Source organism: Pholcus phalangioides, unplaced genomic scaffold (assembly GCF_987345545.1).
Source record: "Pholcus phalangioides strain wild (caught in Gottingen) unplaced genomic scaffold, Ppha-v1.0 ptg000011l_1, whole genome shotgun sequence".
Taxonomy (NCBI): Eukaryota; Metazoa; Arthropoda; class Arachnida; order Araneae; family Pholcidae; genus Pholcus; species Pholcus phalangioides.
The window spans coordinates 24,972,506-24,995,703 of record NW_028301604.1 but is presented as its reverse complement, the minus strand read 5'-3'; the positions used below and the strand labels follow the sequence as shown (position 1 = coordinate 24,995,703).

At 38.2% G+C, this 23,198-nt stretch overlaps 1 protein-coding gene across 2 annotated transcripts in view; it reads right to left on the bottom strand.

Moving 5' to 3' along the window:
- hlk (hulk) overlaps positions 1 to 23,198 on the bottom strand; it is a 350,573-nt gene that overhangs the window by 241,372 nt on the left and 86,003 nt on the right. For both annotated transcript variants that reach the window (XM_089239381.1, XM_089239380.1), the window contains exon 5: positions 15,247 to 15,390. In XM_089239381.1, the coding sequence (XP_089095507.1) occupies positions 15,247 to 15,390 (144 nt within the window). The remainder of the gene's footprint in view (positions 1 to 15,246; positions 15,391 to 23,198) is intronic.

Genomic DNA, 23,198 nt, shown 5'->3' with positions numbered 1-23,198 from the left:
TATGAAGACGATTACTCCAGCATAAGTTTCTTAAAAATAAGTCTTGACAATGAAATTCTAGCTCCTAAAATGCTGGTTCAGTTGACTTTCGTTTCAGAGTTCTGTAGGAAAATTAAGCTAATCGACAATTTTGAAAGGATCAAACTTTCCATTCGCACATGTTTTGTGGAGTAAGTTAGTAGATTTGAAATATTTTGGACTCAAATTTCAAGGGCATTTTTACGAACAAAATTGACAAATGAGTACAGTAGAGTCTCGCTTATCCGACATAAACATGCCGGCAGAACGTCGGATAATACGGAGATGTTAAGGAAAAGCCTATTAAACGTCAAACTTTGTTATAATTTTGCACATTATGAACCTAATAATCATGTTTACAGCAAAACAGAAAAAATTGAGTGGGAAAATGAACTTAATTACAGAATATTTTGAAGTTATATACAGTACTTGAAAAAGTTCAGTCCTGTGATGATTTAAAATTTTTTTTGATCGTAGTATTCTTTCCTGACGAGTGCCGTTTCTTCGCTGCTAAGTCTTGAAACTCTTGCAGCATCATTATGTCGATTCCTGTAGCTTCTTGTTGCTCAATGTATTTAACTGCAGTTTCTAGAGCCTTGACTCCATCGTTGTGTGAAATTCTGGAAGCTCAACATGTGTGCTTAATCTTTTTTCTCTTTTTTTTGTGGTGGAACGTCGGAACGGAAGGTCGGATAAATGAGACTCTATATTGACGTAGACTCTATAGACGTGTATTGGAATTGATGAACAGCATGGTATTCTGCTGAAGACACAGCAGCAGAAGAGAGTTAAAATAAATTGTCTTCACACATGGCATCCAACCAGTGTCGTCTTAATGCATGGGTCCGACCGAGCACGGCCCAGAAACCTCAAGTGCAGAGGGCCTCATGAAAATGAGATCTGGTTCAAATTATCGAGAGTAAGCATTTCTAGCAAGGTGGGGGAGGGGGTCTTAGAAAAATCATTTTAGCCGAGGGCCTATGATATATGCTATTTTTTTTTAATATATATATTTTATTTTTTATAATTTTTATTTTTTGTGAACAAATACGAAATTTCTGACCTGAATTTTTTTTTTTGGCAAATAAATGCGAAATGTGATTAAAAAATTTTTTTTGCGAAATTTACGTATCCCTAATTATAATAAATAATCTCTATAAATAACTTGAGAATAATTCTTATTATTTTTGATAAGTATATTCTTTAGTAATTTATAATAGTAGTCCTTCGAGAATATCCTTGAGAATTTTTTTTCTGTCCCCATCAAGACGACGGGAACATTGAAGTTTGCAGCCCACAGTATTAAAGTTTAAAAGCAAGAAAATGAAACCAACATAGCTGAATTACACAACTTGCAAAAAAAGGGAGTGATACAGAATTTAAGTGTATGTACATTGAAGAAAACAGTTCTGTATCTTAGAATGAAGGTGATTGTATAAAAATAGCTTTCTTTGTTAATCAACTTTTAATTTTACTCTTTGCTTTGAACTAATTTTCTGAAAATTTATCTAATTTTGAATAACTTTTTAAGGTTGTAATCTAAAGGTTTCTAAAATTTTCATATAACCAAACTTTTAAAACCTCTCATGACCAGGAGAATATTCTCGAGCCAAAAGTTGTCATTGGGGGGGGGGGGTGATTATACCAAAAATTGTTTTGTTGTAAATGTTTCAAGTAATGTGTGAGAAAAAACTGTTTTATATTTCATAATATAAACAAAATTAGTAAAAAAAATTTAAATTATTTAAAACAAAACTGAATATTCTCGATTATTCTCCAATTTTTCCATTCAAGAGAATATTCTCAGAATATTCTTGTTCTGTGAGAATTCTACCTCACATGTAATTCTGCCAGGCATTCATCAACTGTTATTCCAGATCTGCGACATTTTTGGGGTGCCCGAATCTGGCGTCCAACCATGTCCTATACATGTTCAATTGGTAAAAGGTCCAATGACCTTGATGGCCAAGGAAGAGTATCAACAGCACAGAGGCAGTCCAGAGATATGCGAGCCATATTGGGCCTGGCATTATCTTGTTGGAAAATGGCCCCAGGATGACGTGCCATGAAGGGTAATGCAACAGGCCGCCGGATGTCATCAACATATCGTTCAGCTGTTAAAGTTGTACGCAGGATAGCGGACAATGATGCCGTTGGGGCAGTTCAGGCCGTCGCACAATCATCCGGTCTTGCCTCGCATTCGTGCACGTCTGCGTTTCAGAGTCTTCATTCCGCTGATGAGTTCGTTGCAGCAACTATTGTTGCCAGCACCTTTGTCAGCCTTGTCCGTACGATGCAGGTGGCGGCCTATTGCTCGGTCTGACCAGCCAGCTTCACGCATCCAGACTATTTGCGACCACGTTCAAAATCGTCCAATAAGGTCTTCGACAACGTCGTAACGGCATTATTGATTGTGTCTCAAGGGAACTGCAATGCCAACCACGAGAAAAGATAAACCGCTTGCGATTGTTACCTGTTGTATATAACGCTAGTTGCGCAGTAGGAACATGCGCTATGACCGAAGATAACATTCATTGGCCTTGAAAATTTAATCATTTGCATATTTGGTATAAAGGAATTTCCATAATGATCTGATTATTTTTTAAGGATGCTTCGTTTTTTTGCAAAATAGTGTATTTTCTTCTTCGTGATTTAGTGTTGAGCTTTTCGTTTACTTAACGTTTTCGTACAATCTTATACGTATATTTTGCATTGTAATGTATTTTACGTTGTTTTAATTTCCTGTTAACGTTTCTCTTTTTTTCTATTTTTGAGTGTTATTATCTAGATTTTAGCAACAGTGTTAGCATGCCTCGACCTCAATTAGTGTTGCATAGATCTTGCGACGGGAGGTTTCCCTGATCTAAGGGGATAGTAGCTGATAGTTACAACTGTAAAGGGTGTGTGGATAGGGCAAGGTTGGAACTCGATGTCGATGCGTTACAGGAGAGAGTTAGGGATTTAGAGGGGCCTGTTATTACGGATCCACCTGCCGTCGAAGAAGCAGTCTCCATGAACAAAACTCAACAGTACTTTTTTTTATCGTTTACATGTAACCAAATTGTTGCCCTAAATCATCTTTTCATGTTTTTTTCATATTTTCAAAGAATTAAAGCTTAATTCCAAATTTTTATACGTCTTTTTTCTGTATTGCGCATTGATACGCGTGTACTATCCATTGTATGCCAATACGTGGCTGTCTCGCACGGTTTTCTTCACTTTTTTGCTTGCTCCCCTAATTGTTTTGAGCAGTGTATAAGGACAAGAAGGTCGGATCTTTGTGAATTGGCGGATGGTGATAAAACATCGGTTCATTTGTTGCCAAACGTGGTGAACTGAGCCGAGAGCGATAGAACACTGAACGGACGAAAACAAACTCGTCCTCGTCAATCAACTGCCGGACTGGTGCTAACCAAGGTCGTTGTAAAATGATTCATAGCGCCATGGGCGCTAATACCACGGCCACAATTGCTCCTCGCTAGGATTTCTCTCCCGGGATCTTGCACCTAAAATGCAACCTGGTATTTTCCGGGAATATTGTTTTTCCCCAGAATCCGTAGCGAACGAGCCGATTATTGCTAGCTGAACACAGTTATTTTAACTGAAAATAATTTTCGGTTGTTTGTTTTTTAAGGCATACTATAGGAACATTTTCAGGCTATTGATACTGCCGTCATCTTTGAAAGAAACAGACATTCGTGAACATATACAGGTTACACGTTAATAATTGTTATATCCTTCGGGTGTTATATTTTTATGGTGCGCCTAGAGCATGGCCCCCACAAGGGCGGATCTGACAGGGCTCTAGCCCCGGGGCCCAGGACAATTACTATCATTTTTTGTTATTTCATGCTATAAATTCACTATAGAAGGGCCCGTGAAAGTCTGGTTTGTCTGGTTTGGGAGCCTGCTAAAGATTCCAGACTAGGGCCTTGCTCAAGGATATGGGGAGCCATTGCCTAGACAGGATTTTTTTTTAGGAAAATACAGGGAAAAAAACGATGACTGGGTAGGTCCGCTAAAAAAACTTACTCTAAATACACTATATTGGCAAAAGAGTGGGGCGAAGAAACACCTGCATTTTCATGTATATATATATATATATGAGAAATTCTTCTGTAGATTTCTGCATTTTCGTCTTCGCCGTGATTGGAAACGGACGTGCTTTTATCGCGCTCCGATCACCGACCAATAGCAGAAGTTTTATCCGAAACCGTTGCCGAGGGATTACCGAGGGATTATCCGTCACGTCAGTGCTCCATTTTGTGTCTTTCTTTGTGTTTTTCTTCCTTCTCGTGAGTTTTACTTAGCGTGTTGTTACTCTTTGGGTCATATTCTGTGGTGTTCTCTTTTTTTTTCTAGCACACATTGCCAGATAAGTGTTTTTTTTTATTATATTGCTCTCAATTTTTTTAATTTTCGTTGTATATTTTCGATCGACTTAAATTTTTGTTCTCGTTCGCATTTCATTTTCATTGTATTTTCGCCAGTTGAGTTTTTTCTCGCTTCTTTGATATAAATTCGTAGGTTTTTTGGACGTTAGTGTTAGCAAACAGGGTACTCTCAATAACTTTGTTTTACCTTCCACTTGGGCCTATTGCTGTAGTGTTAGTGATTTGAGATAGCTAATTCTAATAAGTATAAATTGTACTTTGTAGCTTAATACTTTTTTTAGAGTGTGCTGTATTTTTTATATACCTATATATTTTCTTCTTCGTGATTTAATGTTTAGCATTCTATTTTAAGAATTTTTTCGTACAATCTCTTACGTATATTTCGCATAGTAATGTATTTTACAGTATTTTAATTTCCTGTTAACGTTTTTCATTTTCCTATTTTTAATTATTATTATTATTATCTAACTTTAGCAATAGTGTTAGTATGCCTCGACCTCGACTAGTGTTGTGTAGAGCTTGCGACGGAAGGTTTCCCTGATTTAGGGCGTATAGTAACTGATAGTTTCAATTGTAAAGGGTGCTTGGATAGGGCAAGGCGGGAACTCGAGGTCGAAGCTTTACGGGAAAAAGTTATGGTGCTAGAGGGCTCGGTTATAACGGAGCCACTGGTTGTCGAGCCACCTGTTGATGAAGAAGCAATCTCCACGAACAACGCGACAGTTTAGAGGGCGAATGGGTGGTCGTGGATGAGGTAGAGGAAGATAGTGATAGGGGTTTAATCATCGGCGATTCTATGGTTAAAGAACTTGGGAACAGAGTGTGTAGGAATTTCCGGGGTTTTGAGCGCTGTTGTCTTCCTGGGGGGAAGATTGGCAACGTTCGAGACGTTTTTCCTCGCCGAAAGTTGCCCTTGCGGGTGATTCTGTGGGTGGGAACGAATCAGGTAGGAGCGAATATTAGTGAGTCTGTCAGAGTACCGGGATTTACTATTATCCGCTAGGGAGGGGGGTTCAGATGTGGCAGTGATTCCAGTGCTGCCAAGGGGTAGTAGGGGGTATAGGAGTAGGATCCACCAGTTCAATATAGGCCTGAAGGACATATGCTCCTCACTTGGGGTCACGTTTTTGGAGCTTCCCGCATTTAGCGATAGGTGGCTTCGTTCGAATGGGATCCATCTAAATAGCAGGGGGGGGGGGGTCTGGGAGGTTTACGATAGGCTTAGGTCGGGTTTTTTACTCCCAGACCACGTAGTCGGGAATGCGGGTTAGTTAATGATAATCACAACAGTACTGACGGGGAATTACCCACCTCTGTCTTGGATAACTTCTCGATTCCTATCTTTTTTCCTGAACGATGTAGATAAAAATCGCATGCACTTAGCAACAACGACCATCGCAACATTCGCGGAGATATATCAGGGGTAGGGTTTGTCCTACTAAACAATTCCAACAACGGCTGTGGTCAGTAATAATAGTGAACCTATGGCCGTATAGGAAGTGGTGAAATTTTTTGACACCTGATATAATCGCTAGAGCCTCCTTATCGATTTGCGCATAATTACGCTCAGTAGAACTTGAAGTTCGTGAAGAAAAAGTGATAGAAGCCTCCTTTCTGTCTGGCATTTGATGACTCAATACAATGAAGGTGATTATATATGAAAGCTATTCTTATATAATCACCTTCATTCTAAGATACAGAACTGTTGTTTTCTTCAATGCACATACACTTAAATTCTGTATCACTCACAGTTCTTTAAAAGTTGTGCAATTTAGCCCTGTTGGTTTAATTTTCTTGCTTTCAAACTTTAATATTGTGATCTAAAAACTTCAAATGCCCATCTTCTTGACGGAAAGAGACGGGGGCTAGTAGTTCTATAGACATCTAATAGTAGTCCACTTAAAGGACTACTATTAGAAGTTACAATTATTCTCAAGTTATTTATAGAGATTATTTACATTATTATAATACATGTTATTACATGTATTCTAGAATCTAAATAATACTCTGTGGGAAGATTTCGGTAACTGAAGAATATTCTCATCGAGGAGAATATTCGAGAATATTCTCTGGAAGGACTATTATTAATAATTTCAGAATAATTCTTATTGTTTTCTATAAGAATATTCCCAGTAATTTATGAAAGTAGTCCTTCCAGAGAATATTCTCAAGGATATTATATGTAACTATATTATAAATAACAGGAGAATATTCTCATCAAAAACTTATAAGAATATTCTCAAGTTATTTATAATAGTAGTCCTACCAGAGAATATTCTCCGAAAGATTATTCTCGAGAATTTTACATCTCTACCGCAACCAAAAGAAGCCTTTTTGGAATTTCAAATTTTTCCCTGCATTTCCACCTTATCCACAAAACCCGCGCTGCAACCACGAGCGCCCATTTGGGAATGCATCTGTTGAGCTTGCGATGAGGCCAATTCATTGGCCAAGGACCTAGACCCAGCGGTCTCAAGAGTTAATTCCGATTCGGCTAACAACCGCTTCTGAATAGCCCCATCCGCAATCCCACAAACGAATTGATCACGCAATCTCTCTTCCAAGGTGGCGTCAAAATCAGAATTCCCGGCAAAGCGACGTAGTCATTTATCCCTTCTCCGGGTCGTTGCATACGTTTATGAAACATAAGACTACAATAAATGACAGATTCTTTCGGACTGAAATGATTTTTTAGGGCAGTAATGAGGTCATCGTAAGACTTATCGGCAACTGTAGCCGGCATGATCACAGAACGAATCATACTCAAGGTCCTTGTGCCGCATACCGCGATCAAAGTTGCATGTTTTAACTCGGGTGTATCAATGCAATTAGCCTCAAAAAAGTCTAACTTTTCCCTGTAAAGGTCCCACGAGGAAATGCGGTGGTTTAAAATTAATTTATTCAATGAAACTCAATATAATTAAACACAAAACAGTTAAGATTAAGACATCTCTCACCAGCGCGCAGAGCCCCAATATCGAACTGAAGGCAGGATTGCGTGTGTGTGTGCACGGAGGAAATCTTCCTCTATATAGGCGGATCGCTCATGATCGATGACGTCATGGCGGATTGATATCGGCGGCATCCGATTTACATATCGGATCGCAAAAACTAGTTCTGAGGATCTTGTTGAACATGTTTCGGTGGGGTTCGAGTTTTCTTCCAGTGATCATCGGGTTTTCAGTTTTCACTGTAACTTTTTCTTCAGGAAAGGTTGATAACAAAAGACTCTTTCCTTGTTTTCAGAGAACTAACTTTGACGTTTTGAGAGGAAGGTTAGCGGAAGTTTTCAAAGACCGGTTGGAATCAGGAGGGGTGGTAAGTCAATGGGAAGAATTTAGCACGAAGCTGTTCTGCTTTGCACGACGTCATACCCTTTGTTCGAAAAAAGCATGTTTGTACCTCGTGCTCCCTATGGTTCACGGATATCATGCGTAACCTTTATCTTGAAAAGATAAGACCATTTAGAGAGTATAAAAGTGAACGAGGTGACCTGTCATTTGTTTATTGATAAAAGAAAGGCATTGAAGAAAGCGATAAGGGATAGTAAAAACAAGATGAATCTAGAGTGGCAGATAACATTGGCTCTGACCAAAAATCATTTTTTAGTTATGTCAATAATGAATGTAAGGGAACAGTTGGCACCCTCTCGATAGGAGGATCTGGAGTAGAGAGCAATGTAAGCATGTGTAGTGCTTTCAATGACGTTTTCGCGTCGGTTTTTAATAGAGAAAATGATATTCAATGTACGGGTGTTGCATGGGTAATAAAATCCTCAGCGAAATTGAAGTGGAAGACGTGAAGGTCCTAAATCTTTTAAAATATTTATGTTACGAGCAAAGAGCACCAGGACCAGACGATATCTATGCCAAGCTCCTCGTTGAATGAATTGTTTTGGCCAGTCACGCAGATTTACAGGAGTAGTGTTGCTGAGGGTATAGTCCCAAGAGATTGGAAGCTTGCTAATGTTGTTCCGATATTTAAAAAGGGTAGTAGAGAAGCTGTGTCCATATTATCGTGCAGTGAATTGACGAGCTCCCTCTCGAAAATTTTGGAAATTATTATCAAAAGGCAATTGGGGAAGCGGATAGACGAGAATACGGTATTTTCGGATAATCTGCATGGGTTCAGGAAGGGGAAGTCAAGTGTAACTAACCTCCTTTGCTTCTATGATCACGTGACTAAGGCTTTGGGTAAGAGCAAAAATGTAGATGTCGTTTACCTTAATTTCCAGAAGGTATTCGATCAGGTCCAACATGGACTCCCTCCCTCTTGAGGCGTTTATACGATATTGGGATTGGGGGCAACTTGCTGAGTTTGGTGTAATCGTGGAGATATAGAGAATGTGGAATTGGACAGGTGTCACAAGTGGAGTTCCTCAAGGAAGTGTCCTTGGCCCCCATACTGTTTTCACTTTTTATCGATAAAATCGATCAGGATTTCGAAGGGATTGCTATCAAATTCGCAGATGACGCGAAGATAATGGTTGAATGGTCTAATCGAAGTGATAGGGAGTTGTTCCAGATCAACTTAAACAGGATTGGAGCATAGGCAAATAAATGGAGCATGATGTTTAACGTTGACAAGTGCATGGTCACTCATTTTGATTCGAACAATCTACGTTTCTCTTACAAGTTGAATGGTGTCACTATCCCGGACGCAACTAAGGTCATTCTCTATATATTTCGAATGGCTTTCCAACTTAATAAAATGACATCTATACAAATAATTTATACATGGGTACATTCATGTGCTGTGAAACCTCGCTACAACTTGATGTCACTGCAAATCCCTCTACAATGCTATTTTTTCGGATCTCGTTATATATTCTAATATTGAACTAAACTTTTACGAATTTATATCTACTCTATAATATAAAATCATAAACTCGAAAATGGCCCGTTTCTACATAACGAAAATTAGTGACGATTTTATGTAACGGAAGTCAGTGACGTTTTTTGAGTGAAGGAAATCTGTTGAATTTTTGTGTTACGGAAGTCGGTTACGATTTTGGGTCGTTTTCATTGAACTCCTGAACACATCGAGAACTGCTTGACCAGTAGGGACCACATTTTATGCATGTACCCAGAGGTATGTATACATCACCAGTACTCCCAACACACAGGGTCCGGATACCCAGGGCGAGGCATTGGACAGGTTTCATTTTGAGTCGAGGATGAATACCTGCTTTTCATTGCGCATTGTGCTGCATTGATTATTGTGGTGCACTGCATATAGGTGCATTGCTGATTGCGGTGCATTGCATATTGTAGTGCATCACGTGCTGTATTGCTCGTTGTAATGCAGCGTTTAATGCGCATTGTTGTGCATTGCGTACTATACTGCTTTGCTTATTGCAATGCATCGCATAATGTTTCATAGGGGGTCACTAGGGTCACCGATTTGGGAATTCTCATTGACGAGCGGCTTAGGTTTACTGAACATTGTTCAGTGGTAGTCAGAAAAGCATATAGAATGCTCGGTTTTATTTTCAAAAAGTTCTCTTCGCCTTCTCCAAAAGTCATTCTTCCGCTTTTCCGAGGCTTAGCTCATCCTGGACTGGAGTATGCTGTAAGGTTCTGGAGACCATACCTATAGAGGGACATAGACTTGGTTGAAGGGGTGCAGATAAGAGCTACGCGTGTTCTTATTGCCGACTTCATTTTTTAAATATGTTTATATTGGATGAACGCAGATGTTGGGATGATATGATCAAAATGTTTAAAAATTTCAACGGGATGGATAGGATGGACCATGAATTATTAATAAGCCATCAATCGACTGCTTTTTACAAGGGGACACCAGTATCGTTGGGTAAGGGACAACTCTAGGTTATGATGTCGCAGATCAAAATAAATGAGGTTGTTAATAAATGGAATAGCTTACCCTGGAGGTAGTAAATTCTAATACAATTAACACATTAAAAAAAAAGAAATGCTATAAACATGTTGGGGTAAATCGAGAAGCTATCCATACTTAGAATAAGACAACCATAATTATTTTTTATGGGCATTGTACAACGTTTTATCACGCATATATTTTGTTTGTAATTTCTTTTTTAATTGGGTTGCTGTATTTTCGAAATATATGATATCCATATTTGTTTTCATTGGGCATCTTTTTCTCATGCACCTCGTTGGGAATTTCGCTTGTTGTGGCGCTGATTTATATTGTATTGAATTATTCTAGGTTTGAATACATAAACAGGAAATACATGCAAAATTTATACGATCAAAATGATTTGAATTTGCATGAAAATATTGTTACGAGAATTATATTAATAGTCATTCTTTATCATGTAAGTCTCACCAATTGACGACAAACTTTGCAAGTCTGGTGACAGTGAGGATTTGGCGATGTCATATTGCCAAGAGAAGTGTAAAGATGACGTGAGTGTTGGAGATTTTCTGGAATGTTTCTTTCATATATATATATAATTACTTCGTGCTTTGCCATCTCGAGTGCTCGTGAGAGACATTATCTGGAACAATATTCGTGTAATAATACGTCTTAAGTCAGAAGCTCTAATTTTTTTTTTAAACTTTTGGGGTGCTATAATTTTTTGAAAGAAAGAGGAAAAAGCAATTTTTCATTTCAAGATCACTACAATCTACTTTAAAGTACTAATTTGCATTTGCAACCCCACCCTTAATTTGGGCTTTTCAACTTGAGAATTTCATGAACTGCTCTCGTAAATTTCTGGGTGTTCTAATTTTTTGAAACAAGCGTGTATATCTGTATATCGGAGGTAAATGGCCCCATGTCATAAAAGAGAAGTTGCGCATGAGAGTAGTTTCAAGATTTTTTTAATAAATTAATTTTAATTTAATATTCGACAAGCTATACCAAGGTGTTTTTTTGAATTTCGAATTTGAATATTCAAATAATGAGATTGGAATCTTGGATTTTATTTGTGGCAAGAAACTGTTGGTTCAAACAAGTAAATAACATTGAAGAGCTCGTATACAGTGAATTCTGCTTATCGCCTTTTCCAAAAACTCGCCATGAGAAACGTTGTAGGCGAGAAAACACTTTAAATGGAAAATTCCGATAAGTGTTAGTAAAAGTTGGGATTTCGAAAATAAGTCTTACTAAAAGCGAGAAAATTAATCTAAATTTTCAAATGCAGTTCTAACGAGTTTCAGAATGTTTCTCTTTATTTCTGTCAGTCCCACCCTTGTGGGGGCCATGGGTGTTAGTCGTGGTGTTTCAGTTGAAAGCATCCCATTCTAGAAAAGCAGAGAAAAATTAGAAGTTTTTGCTTCACATTATGTCTCGCTGAGGCATTGGACTGCATTGTATATGTATTAGCTGACCGATGACTGTTCGAAGAGGTCATCAATTGACGTCATGACTCGCCCAAGGCAGAGTAGGAGAAGACAGAGCTCTAGGAACCAATGTTGTTTTGATTTTGTTTTTACACTACAAATGCCCTGCAAACAACCATTGATATTTATTTTACATACATATTTTTTGTTATCGGATTAAATTCACTAGTCACTATCAGGGGTGTGAGACAGACGCGGCCGCACACGGATCCTCGCTTGAAGGAGTCCCGCATGTGGGAATATAAAAAGAATTCTTTTTTTTTTTACTACAATAGAACAAGGTAGCTATGTTACAACTACAGAAATGATAGTGATTATTCCAAATACTAGATCGAATAAACGAGAATTATTTGCCAATCGAAGGAGCCCTACAGATTATTTTCTTTTCGGGTTCTGCGTGTGGTAATGGTGGCCCTGGAATTGACCTGAGGTACCTCAAATACTTTATTTTGGACTTGAAATCACTTTAACTTGGATAATGCAGTTATTATAAACTCTAATTGAAACAGAAAACAAATTAAGTGCAACCAATTTTTCAGCAAGTTTTTGGACCACCTAGTTTTTAGTTATATTTCCTTCCTTCCTTCCATAAATTATAAATGCCTTTTTAGTGCCTATTTTAGGTATTCTTAGTGCCTTTTTGCCTGCCTATTACGACCTTCTTTAGTGCCTAAACTCTCTGGCTCTATTGATTACGATCCCAACTATCAACGCGTTCCTAAATTAATGAGTTCTTCCTGAACGATTCCCTCCCCCCCCCCCTTCAAGATTTACGTAGTTCGTAACTCTAGTTTTAGTTCGTAACTCGAAAAGTTTATTAATTCGGAGAGCGACTGCATAAAATGTTTTTGGAGGAGCCGTAAAAATTTTTCTGCACCAGGCCACGAAATTCCTAAGCCCGGCCATGATAACAATTGACAATTATTTTCGTGGTCGTATTCAATTTTTTACTCAACATTTCAACTAAACCTTTGATCATTTTTATAATATATATACTAGGGGGGGGGGGCTCTGCCCCCCTGCCCCCTTTGGCGGCCAACCCCCCCCCCCCCCCCCACTTCTCTTCACAACATATCTTGTTTATTTCGTCCTACTTCATCAGCGTGCTATGGAAAGAGACGTGTGAAAGCACCAGCTTACTGAAGAAGCGAATTTTAATAAAAATAATGATAAAGCAACAAAAAACAAATGAGATTCATCAAGCACCCCCAGAAACTGGCTGGGGCCCCAGATTCAATTCGCTGAATTTTAGTGGGGCCCACACTGGATATATATATATCATACCGATGTGTTACAAATTTTACAATGTTAAACAACAAAAATCAATGAGATACATCCAGGGGCCCCGAATTAGAACCTATCAACATTCCCATGGAGCACTGACCTAGAAGCTTGTCGGACACACCCCTAAGGGGCCACGAAAATTTTTCATTTTTTTTTCAATTTTGCAACGAATAAAATCCAGGGCCCCACATCCAGTAGAGGGAACACAATACGCAGATTTTTAGTGGGGAATCCAGACTGGATTTATCTCGGTCTTCCACTGTTGCAAATTGTATAATGTTAAAAAACAAAAAGAATCAGATTCATCCAGAGCCCCAAAATGAAACCTGTAAACATGGGGCCCCCGACTTGGAAGCTTGTCGGTCATCCCCCACTGCGAGTGCCATGAAAAATTTTCATTTGTATTCGTTTTACCAATGAATAAAAGCTAGGGCCCCCAATCAGTTGCCCGTTGTATTCGCATACTTTTAGTGGGGGCCCCAGACTGGCTTTATCTCGGGCATCCGCTGTTGAAAATTCTACAACAGCAAAGAATGAGATTCATCCAGGGCCCCCAAAATGAAACCTGTACACATGGGGCCCCGACTTGGAAACTTGTGGGTTATCCCCCGGTGAGAATGCCATGAAAAATTTTCATTTATATTCGTTTTACCAACGAGTAAAATCCAGGGTCCCCTACCAATTACCCGGGACACCAATTCGCATCCTGTAGTAGGCCCCAGACTGTCTTTATCTCGGGCATCCGCTGTTGCAAATTCTACAACAGGAAATAATGAGATTCATCCAGGGCCCCCAAATTGAAACCTGTAAACATGGGGCCCCCGACTTGGAAGCTTGTCAGTCATATCCCGCTGCGAGGGCCATGAAACATTTTCATTTGTATTCGTTTTACCAACGAATAAAATCGAGGACCTCAACCAATTACCCGGGACACCAATTCGCATACTTTTAGTGGGGCCCCAGACTATCTCGGGCTTCCGCTGTTGCAAATTCTACAACAGAAAAGAATGAGATCCATCCAGGGCCCCCAAAATGAAACCTGTAAACATGGGGGCCCGACTTGAAAGCTTGTCGGTTATCCCCCGGTGCGAATGCCATGAAAAATTTTCATTTGTATTCGTTTTACCAACGAATAAAATCCAGGACCACCCACGCAACTACCCGTGACCAAATTCGCAAATTTTTTGGAGCCCCCAGACTGGATATATCTTGTGCTTCCGCTATCGCAAATTTTTCAACGTTAAAGCAGCAAGAAAACAATGAGATCCATCAAGGGCCCCTGGAAATGAAAACTTTTAACTTTCCCATGAAGGTATACGTACAATCCCCCCCGGGTACCCCGACCCTGTGTGTTGAGAGCACTGTTGTCATATGTATATTATACATATACATACCTCTCGGCATGACCCCCCCCCCCAAGGGCAGGGCTGACAGGACCAGAACGATTCTTATCACTTTTTGATTTTTCACACTATAAATTAACTACAGAGGGGCCCTGAAAAGCTGGTTTGGGGGCTCGCCATCTAAATTCCAGCCTAAGGGCCCTGCTGTAGGATATGGGTGCCTCTCGGTACATGCCCATAACATGGTCCCGATGGGTCAAATGGGTCCCAATATGTGCTAGAGTTAAATGAATACTTGACCCAAAATCGTAACCGACTTCCGTAACACAAAAACGTAACAGATTTCCGTCACTCAAAAACTTCACCCACTTCCGTCACTCGGTTGCTTAGCAACAGGCCCTTTTCGAGTTTGTGATTTTATATTATAGAGTAGATTAGTTTAATCTCTATTCTAAGAATGTTCAGATGATTGAAAAATGTGCATCGAATTATGTGATTGAATTATGTTTCATAAATGCATCATTTTTCAAGCTGGTGCTGATATAACCAGGTTTTGGTGTAACAAAAGGTTTCACTGTTTTTTTACTAATTCATAATAAGCAAGTCTGACTGTCTGGTAAAACCTCCATTGACCAAGCCTCTATCAAAGCCTCTATCAACTGAGACATGTGGCCAGACCGATGTTGGCTGATCAAGTATTTTTTTCACTATCTTATTGCTGCTAGTTTTAGTTAAAAAATAGAAGATGGTTGTGGTGTGTCAGTGAGAAAATATATATATAAAAAGCAGCAATTGAAAAACTCAAGAATTTCGCTGCTTATATCACATAATGAATTTCTTTTCTTTTTTTTTTTTTGAAAAATCCACTTAAATACCTACAAAATAAAACGGCTAAATATGGAGATTCATCAATGAGCTTGACCAAAGTGTTAGCAGATACATCTTCAATCGCTTCTCCGTCTTCTCCAAGATCCTGGAATGTCAAGAGGTATTCGAGAACAGAAACGTCGTCCAACAAATCTCCTGTAGAATCAAACAAATACAATATGAATTTCTTGAATCTTCAAATTACCATTTATGAGTATCAGCATTTTAGTACAGTCAAATTACGCTGAAACCAGGCAAAACCTAGACGTTCAAAATAATAAGCCGGGACCGAATGGAATTTGTTTATGGAGGTCTCAGGTGGTCTTGCATAAAAATCCCACAAAATCTTGTTGCGGGTTTTCCGCCATTCATAAAAGGAGGTCGGCCATATTTAATTTTTGCCACGGTCAACAGAAACAGTTACTACAGGTGAACTATTAGGCCTAGAACGTTCATCCTTTTATTGAAATGCGTATAAAAATTATGTGTTTCAAATGTGTTATAACAAGTTTTATAGAAAAATTGTCAGAGCAATGTCATGGTAACATATGACCAGCAACTGTATGCAAAAGCGATGGATATAGTTCTCTCGCAGCTCCTTCTGGAAGTCCTATAAAATCCGTGGTAGTTCATCTTGGTGGATTCCATCTTTTGCTTTTCTACTTGGGCACGATTGGTGAACTCATGAGTGACAGCTGTTTAGAAAGGTTAAGTACACGCTAAGAATATTGCATCTCATATGCTTAGAGGACGAGCTTGCCATTTGTATGTTCGTGTTCATCTGTTAACCCTTCATTCTTTAATTACTCTCCTTCTTGAGGAGAGTATAGTTAATGAAACCTTATCTGTAAGTTTAAAGCAGTGCTACAATTGACTATTTAATGGCACATCTACTATTGAAAATGTTTTTGACTCTTGAATTCTTGAAAAGTTAACGAATCTGTTGAAGGAGAACATAAGAAAAACCGAAAAAATGAGGGAGGACGTTCAGCGAAACTTTGGACCCAGTACACATAAATATAGTGAAAACACCTTTACAGTGCGCAGCAAAAATGCTGCCATTCTTTCATATAGAAGGCCACTTCAATTATGCAAAAAATATGCGCACGTTTATCTTCATAAAAATTACAATTTATGCTCTAAAAGTTTTCCCAAAAGTTACAAACCCAAAATTGTTACATTTAAAACAAATAATTTTTATACTCATTTTAATGAAAGGATGAACGTTCTAGGCCAAATAATTCGCCTGTAGTAGCTGTTTTTGTTGATCGTTGCAAAAATGCTATATGGCCGACTTCTTTTTCAGAATGGTGGAAAACCCGCACCAGGATTTTGTGGAATTTTTGTGAGACCACCTGAGACCTCCATAAACAAATCCCATTCGGTCCCGGGTTGTTATTTTGAATACCTACCTCATACCCTAATTTGACTGTACTATTTATAGTACATGCAGTTTTATTTATTTGTTAGACGAAAAATATCAAGTTGCAACCGATAAAACATAATCTAGAATATCGAAAAATATAATCTAGTTGCGGCCCTAATTACACAGGACTGCAACTAGATACTTTGTCAGCAGGGACAAGTCAATGCCACATTGAGGTAGAGCCGCCACCACCCACGACCTCCTATATAACCTAGGTAGCTATCTAGGTGGTCGTGAACCACCACGATAGAGATATAATCTCTAATGTGATGTGAGAAAACCTTTCAAGTGGGAATGTTATAAGCGGGATTCACTGTAGTTTTCTAATAGACTTGACTACTCCCAACAATTGAGATCCTTGCTTGCTCTTGTACCGACTGTTTCAAATTAATTTATTTCTGCATACCGTAGTTGACTGGCATAAACTCTCCTTCGCTGTTGTCGATTCAGCCACGACCATTGTATTTTTGAAAAATGTAAAACGATACATGTGGTGTCACCATCAAACCAGGGCTATATAGCAAGGGCTGTTTCATCCCTTTGAAGTCATGCTTGGCGCCTTGGCTCAGTGGGCATGATCTCATGGCCCTGATATTTTTTTAGTGGACGGCAGCACACAAAACGTGCTGTGTTGAAGTCAGGGGCGTACGCAGGATCGACCTTTGGAGGGAGCACAAAAGGCTTGGGGAAAGGGTACAAAAATTTTCTTTCCAAGAAATTTTAAATTGTCACCCGTTAAAAAGCATTTGAATTATCAGAAATTGGTCAATATAGCACATAACGGGTGTTTTCTTTCGACATTTCAATTTTTTTTTCTAATTTTTGGTCGGCTTCGGTAGGGGCACAGGCCCTTGAGCACCTCCTGCATACTCCTCTAAATGAAGTTGTTATTCGAAATTTTAGTTGCCCATTTTACTGTTTTAAGTGAGGGATTTCTCGTTATAATGTTGTTTTGGTGTCACAGGTACGCGAGAGTGGTATTTTTATAATATTTTTTATAAATCAGTGATAAAAAATATGAGTTGTTGCGTGATTGCAACGTGCAAGAACAATTCTCGGAAAACGAAGAAACTTGGAATTCAAGTTACTTATCACACTTTTCTTAAAGACTCAAGGAAATGCAAAATATGGGTGTCCAAATTTGAGTGGCTCGATCAAGTAAACTGTAATATGCTATCATGCCATATGGCATGAAACTATTTTTAATTTGGGTTCCCCTTCAAATGGGATCGAAAGTTACACTTTCGCAAGAATATACAGATACATCGCCCCCCATGTGTTTGTCGGTCTGCCACCAACAAAGACCTGGACTACTTTTAGAATTTCACCATTACTTCACAATTTCAGCACATCTCAGAAAGAATAGCAAGCCAGACAGAGTGGAAACAATTGTCAAACATGCCAGCGGCTGGTGAAAAACAGAGACCAACTGCATCAAAAACAAACACCCAAACCGGATGAGTTGGACTTATATACACTAAAGGTAATCACGTAGACGGCGTACAGTGGTCAATATAGCGAATTTAGGAGGAAAAAATATATTTTCTCGAAAAATAATGAATATTTTTGAAAAATCCTTTTTGCTTCGCATCAAAAATAGGCATCCACACAGGCTGAGAAGTATAATTGAATAATAATAACGTTTGGTAATTTTGAAACTACTTTGGTATGATTACTACGTTTTCTACATTTTTGCAATTCTGTCCATTTCAGTGAAATAATTACTTATTTCTAATTAATCTTTCCATCTTTTACTGATGTTTCCTACTTTTCTGATTGACTGTCTCCAAAATAATAATGCATCACTCATATTTATTACGAATAATACTTAAATAATACCTAAGCATATTCTAAACAAAATATTGCCGTGAAAACTTGGGGGGAAACTTAATTGAAGTTTAATATATAAAAAATCAAGATTTTTTTTCACTCAAAAAATAATAAATTATTCTCCTATAAAACACAAAACATTAAAAATAAACAGTGCAAATAAACAAAATCTTTGATTTGTGGGCTTGATTACCGATTGAACATTTTAAATCGGAATGAAATTTTTCATAAAAAAACAACCAAACTCCGCTGACTATTAAATACTTACAAATTTATACTCGCAATACTACAAACACTTAAAAATATATATTATTTCATTCTCGGAATTTATTTACGTTTATGCACAATAATTTTGTATACAAATTAAAAACTTATCTAAAACGCACCCACCTTATGCGTAGTGTCAATCACTGTAAGACTCTGAGGATGTGCTTTCTTCTCCCTTTTCTGTCTCGCTAAATTTTAGCAAAGTCAAAAACCTCTTTTGGCAATGCTCCCTTGTTTTTTTTTGGCAGTTTTCTTATAGAAGATATTAGAGGATCTGATGATACAGTCGAATCCTGTTATAATGAACTCCAAGAGACCGGAGAAATCACTTCGTTATAACGAAATTTCGTTGTAAAGGAATTACAGTTCTCTGCATTTTTCCTACGTAAACTTATTTGGAGGATTAGAAAAGTGTTCGTTAAAACGAGAATTTCGCTATAACGGTATTCGTTAAAACGGGATTCGACTGTATAAAGAAGATAGTTCATCAAATCTTCTTTACTTGCTTGACGTGAAATTTTTCTTGATCTATATTCTCTGGCTTGTTTATAGTCTTTATGTCTTGCTTCTTGTGCTTCTTCCGTCAACTGACCAACGGGAAGTAGGAAATATTGTACAACATCTGCACCATGAACCAAAACTTTAAGAACAGTAACTGGCATGTAAAACCAACTGTAAAGTTGCACATAAAGCTTTGCAATAGTGTTTGCAAACTCTCTACATTTTTCGACATCTATTTCATATCCACTGGAAATAGCTTTCAAGACCACGGAAAAACGTTTTATGATTTCCTCATTGATGCCAGTGATGTTTGAAGATACATCGGGGTGTTCAAAAAAACGTTGTGCAGTGTTTCCATCGTTTGTTGATCCCGAACCTTGCTTTGGGATATCAATCAACAATCCAGTTTCCTTGCGGAAACATTCAATTATTTTGTTTTTCTTTGTTTCGTGTTCTCTTTTCCTTCTTTTGTACGAGCTTTGCCACTTCTTGATTCCCAACCTGTAAGAAATGTGCAATAAGCACTCAAAAAAAGCGCGTGCACAGATAGTCCGAAATTATAGCTGGCGTAATCAATATTCTTATTTTTGAAGCTACTCAAATCGTTCATAGACTTTGGTGATGCTTCACAGATGTAAAAAATTTGAGAAAATGTTTTACTCAAAGAACTACAGATTTTACCGTTTACCATTGTCATCATTAGTTTATGGTTGACTTTTTATCTTGTCATCACCAACGCTTATTTTAGCGGTGATTAGTGCTCTGATTTGAGCCTCTACAAGTTCCACTTCTTTTGTTGTTGGGATAATTGTTTCTTTCTCAAATTTGAAACGTATTGGACGGCAAAATCTCGTCGATGATGTTCTAGGATTCTGCCATATGACAATTTTGTTGCCTTCTGAGTCATAACTTATCAGATGAATGGGAACTATGGAAGTTGAAAATAAATCAGAATCACTAGTTCCGATTTCTTGTGATAAAAATTTCTGTTTATATTGAATTTACCCACTGCTGCCATCCACACCCCACTTGTAAACCATTTCCAAATTCTTCAGCGCATGTTTTTCTAATGAAGAAATGGCCGATTTTTGAACCGTTACTAAGGCGTTCAGGTGTTTTGTCCAATACATTTTTGAGTCTTATCTCAGCTCCCGTCTCATTTATCAGAAATGAATCCTTTGGGGGATAACAGCGATTTTTTTCGCTTATAAAATTGTTCCATATGATGGTAAAATGTTGTATCCTTTAGAACAGCGGTTCTCAACCTTTTCTGACTCCTTTTCAGTGAATAATTTCTCTGGCGGAGCCCTGTTTAACTCGAGGAGTCCTTTTTAGTATATTATTTATATGGGAAGTGCACAGGAGCACCGGTTGAGAACCGCTGCTTTAGAAGAAATGGATGATGTAAGACTGGCTTGTGCTGCATAGCACAACTCGCTGGTGCTATGTTCTTCCAAGAGATTTTTTACTTTTGCCTTCTTGGTCCTCGAACCACTATCTTGGAAAAAATTTTGAGGTCTGTCCCGATCTTTCTGGATTATTTTGGATGGAATAGCTATTTTCCCTTGTAACCATGCTGAATTTTTGTCGAGGAAACGTGTCAGGGTCTTGTTACTAGATCTCCACTTTTTTGATAAGAAACTGATTAAACATTTGATTTTCAGACAAATTTACTACTCTTGACTTCCAGGCCATGTTCAAATTTTGACTTTTCATCAATATATTGGATTAACAGGTCTGCAAAATTGTTAAAAGGCAAGCTCAACCCACCATTAGCGCGAATAACGTCAAACAACTCTAGACGAGTTGCATATAAGGCCATTTCAAAAATTTCTTACGTAAAAAGGGGCGGCTACGCATAATTGCCAAACGTTCACCAACAATGTGTGGAACATTCAAAAACCATTTCACGATTGAACAAAGTTAAATTTTTTTATAACTCACTTTTTGTACTCAAAAATAAGCCAAACTTTATAAGGACGAATTACGAAAACTATTTCCTCTACTCGGAGCTTGAAAAATAATCAACCGAAAAGGACAGAGAGAACTAAAAATGAATAGTGAAAATTTCATGGTTCCACTCAAATGCAACCGAGTGGCAACCTAGGAAAGTTAGGCTTTTCATTACATTTCGGCGAGAGCTCCATCTGAATGAGTCATTACTCTCCTTTGACCCCCCTCCCCTCCCCGATGTAAACATACATCACGAAACAAATATCACCCCAAGATGCACCAGACATTTCTCTACACACCCATATAGTTTTTTCTCCGAAGCAAGAACTTCATTTTTTATTTTTTTCCAGCTAATCGAGCCATGCTTAACTCCGAGAAAAAGCACACTTCTACATGTGATTCCGTACGAAAAGTCCCGTTCTTGGGTCTCCACGTGCATAATTTTTTTCTTCAAAGTTTTTTTGTTTTTGTGTGTCGCTAATAGGTGGTTATAACATTTGAAAATGAACACAGCACGTATTCATCTCCAATACATCGAGCAACAATTATGTTGCAAAATCGTACGTGACTCCGGTAATGTTTTCGTGAGAGAGAACTGAGTATCTCTTAATTGTGGCAAGTTAGTAGTCCAACATTTCAGCTCCATCCTAATCGCTACACGCAACGATCAATGACTTGTACACCAGCTTCCTAGCCTGCGCAGTATAAATGATATTGTTCACGGACTCACCTCCATCGTTAACACAGCGGAGGACCATCATGAACTCTGTCTCTACCAAAAGTATCCTGCCATCGTGATATATAAGGTTTTTTTCTTTTTAACGTGTAGAAATATAGCATTGCCAATTAAATTTAATGTAATCTCAACAATCAAGGATTTTTTTTCTTATACAATCTTAAGTACTCGTACAATTATTTCAGCACATATGCTTATATTTGCAGCAGTCATTTTCGAACCTAGTGATTATGGAGATGACCTGAAGAACCGTTTTCTAGGCTATACGTGTGAAATGATACTAGAAATTTCCTATTTATATTTTTGCCATTTAAAACTTGGGGAATGGCAACACTGATTTTAACTGTAATTGCAACCAGATTCTCCGTTTTTTAAATTGAAAGAGGAACACAGGTTTTATGTTCATGTACAATTCTTTGGTCAAAAAATCGAGCTAAGTCAATGTCACGGTTGCATTTAGTGTTCTAAATAAGTTTTACTGTATATGCTTTGCTGCCACTACTTCATATTGAATTGGAGCTAATCACAGATGTACGCAAGGGAGGAGGGGCACTGGAGTTTGTTCCCTTCCCAAGACGATTGAAAATATTTTTTAATATTTTTGTTAAAAATAAATATCGAAAGACTAAATACGAAAGACATAAAATACCGTTATCAGCTATTTAATCAATTTCTCTGTTAACTTAAATGTTTTTTGAAGGTTAATAACTAAAAATTTGTCTGGAATAAAATCCTTGCGAACCTCCCTCCCCCCCCCCCCCAAACCTTTTGTGATCCCGTCTGAGTCGATCCTGCGTATGCTTCTAGGCCCTGGGACTTATGGAAAACATTACGAATACGAAGGCTATGGACAAACCTAGCCCAGGTTTCTTGTACCTAACAGAAAAATTTTCCGAAATTAAAATGAGACAAAACCAAAAAGAAGTACTTGTAATTCCTCAAATAAGGAAGCTATCAAGTTATTTTGTTTTCACATCGAACTCGCTGCATGGCAATCATTCACATCTGCAATGAAGGGGTTTTTCAAAAACACACCACGAAGTGTAAAATTACCAACAGCTTATTCAAGACCTGCTCTGCTCATAGAAAAATCTTGGATATTGAATGACTCCATAAATCCATTTTAATTTTTTCCCTGATAACCTGGAAGCAGTGATTGATCAACCAGGAGAAAGGTTCCACCGCGACATTTGAACTGTGGAGAAGGCAGGTGGGACGCTTCAGGCCGGTCGTCCACTGGAAGCGACAACA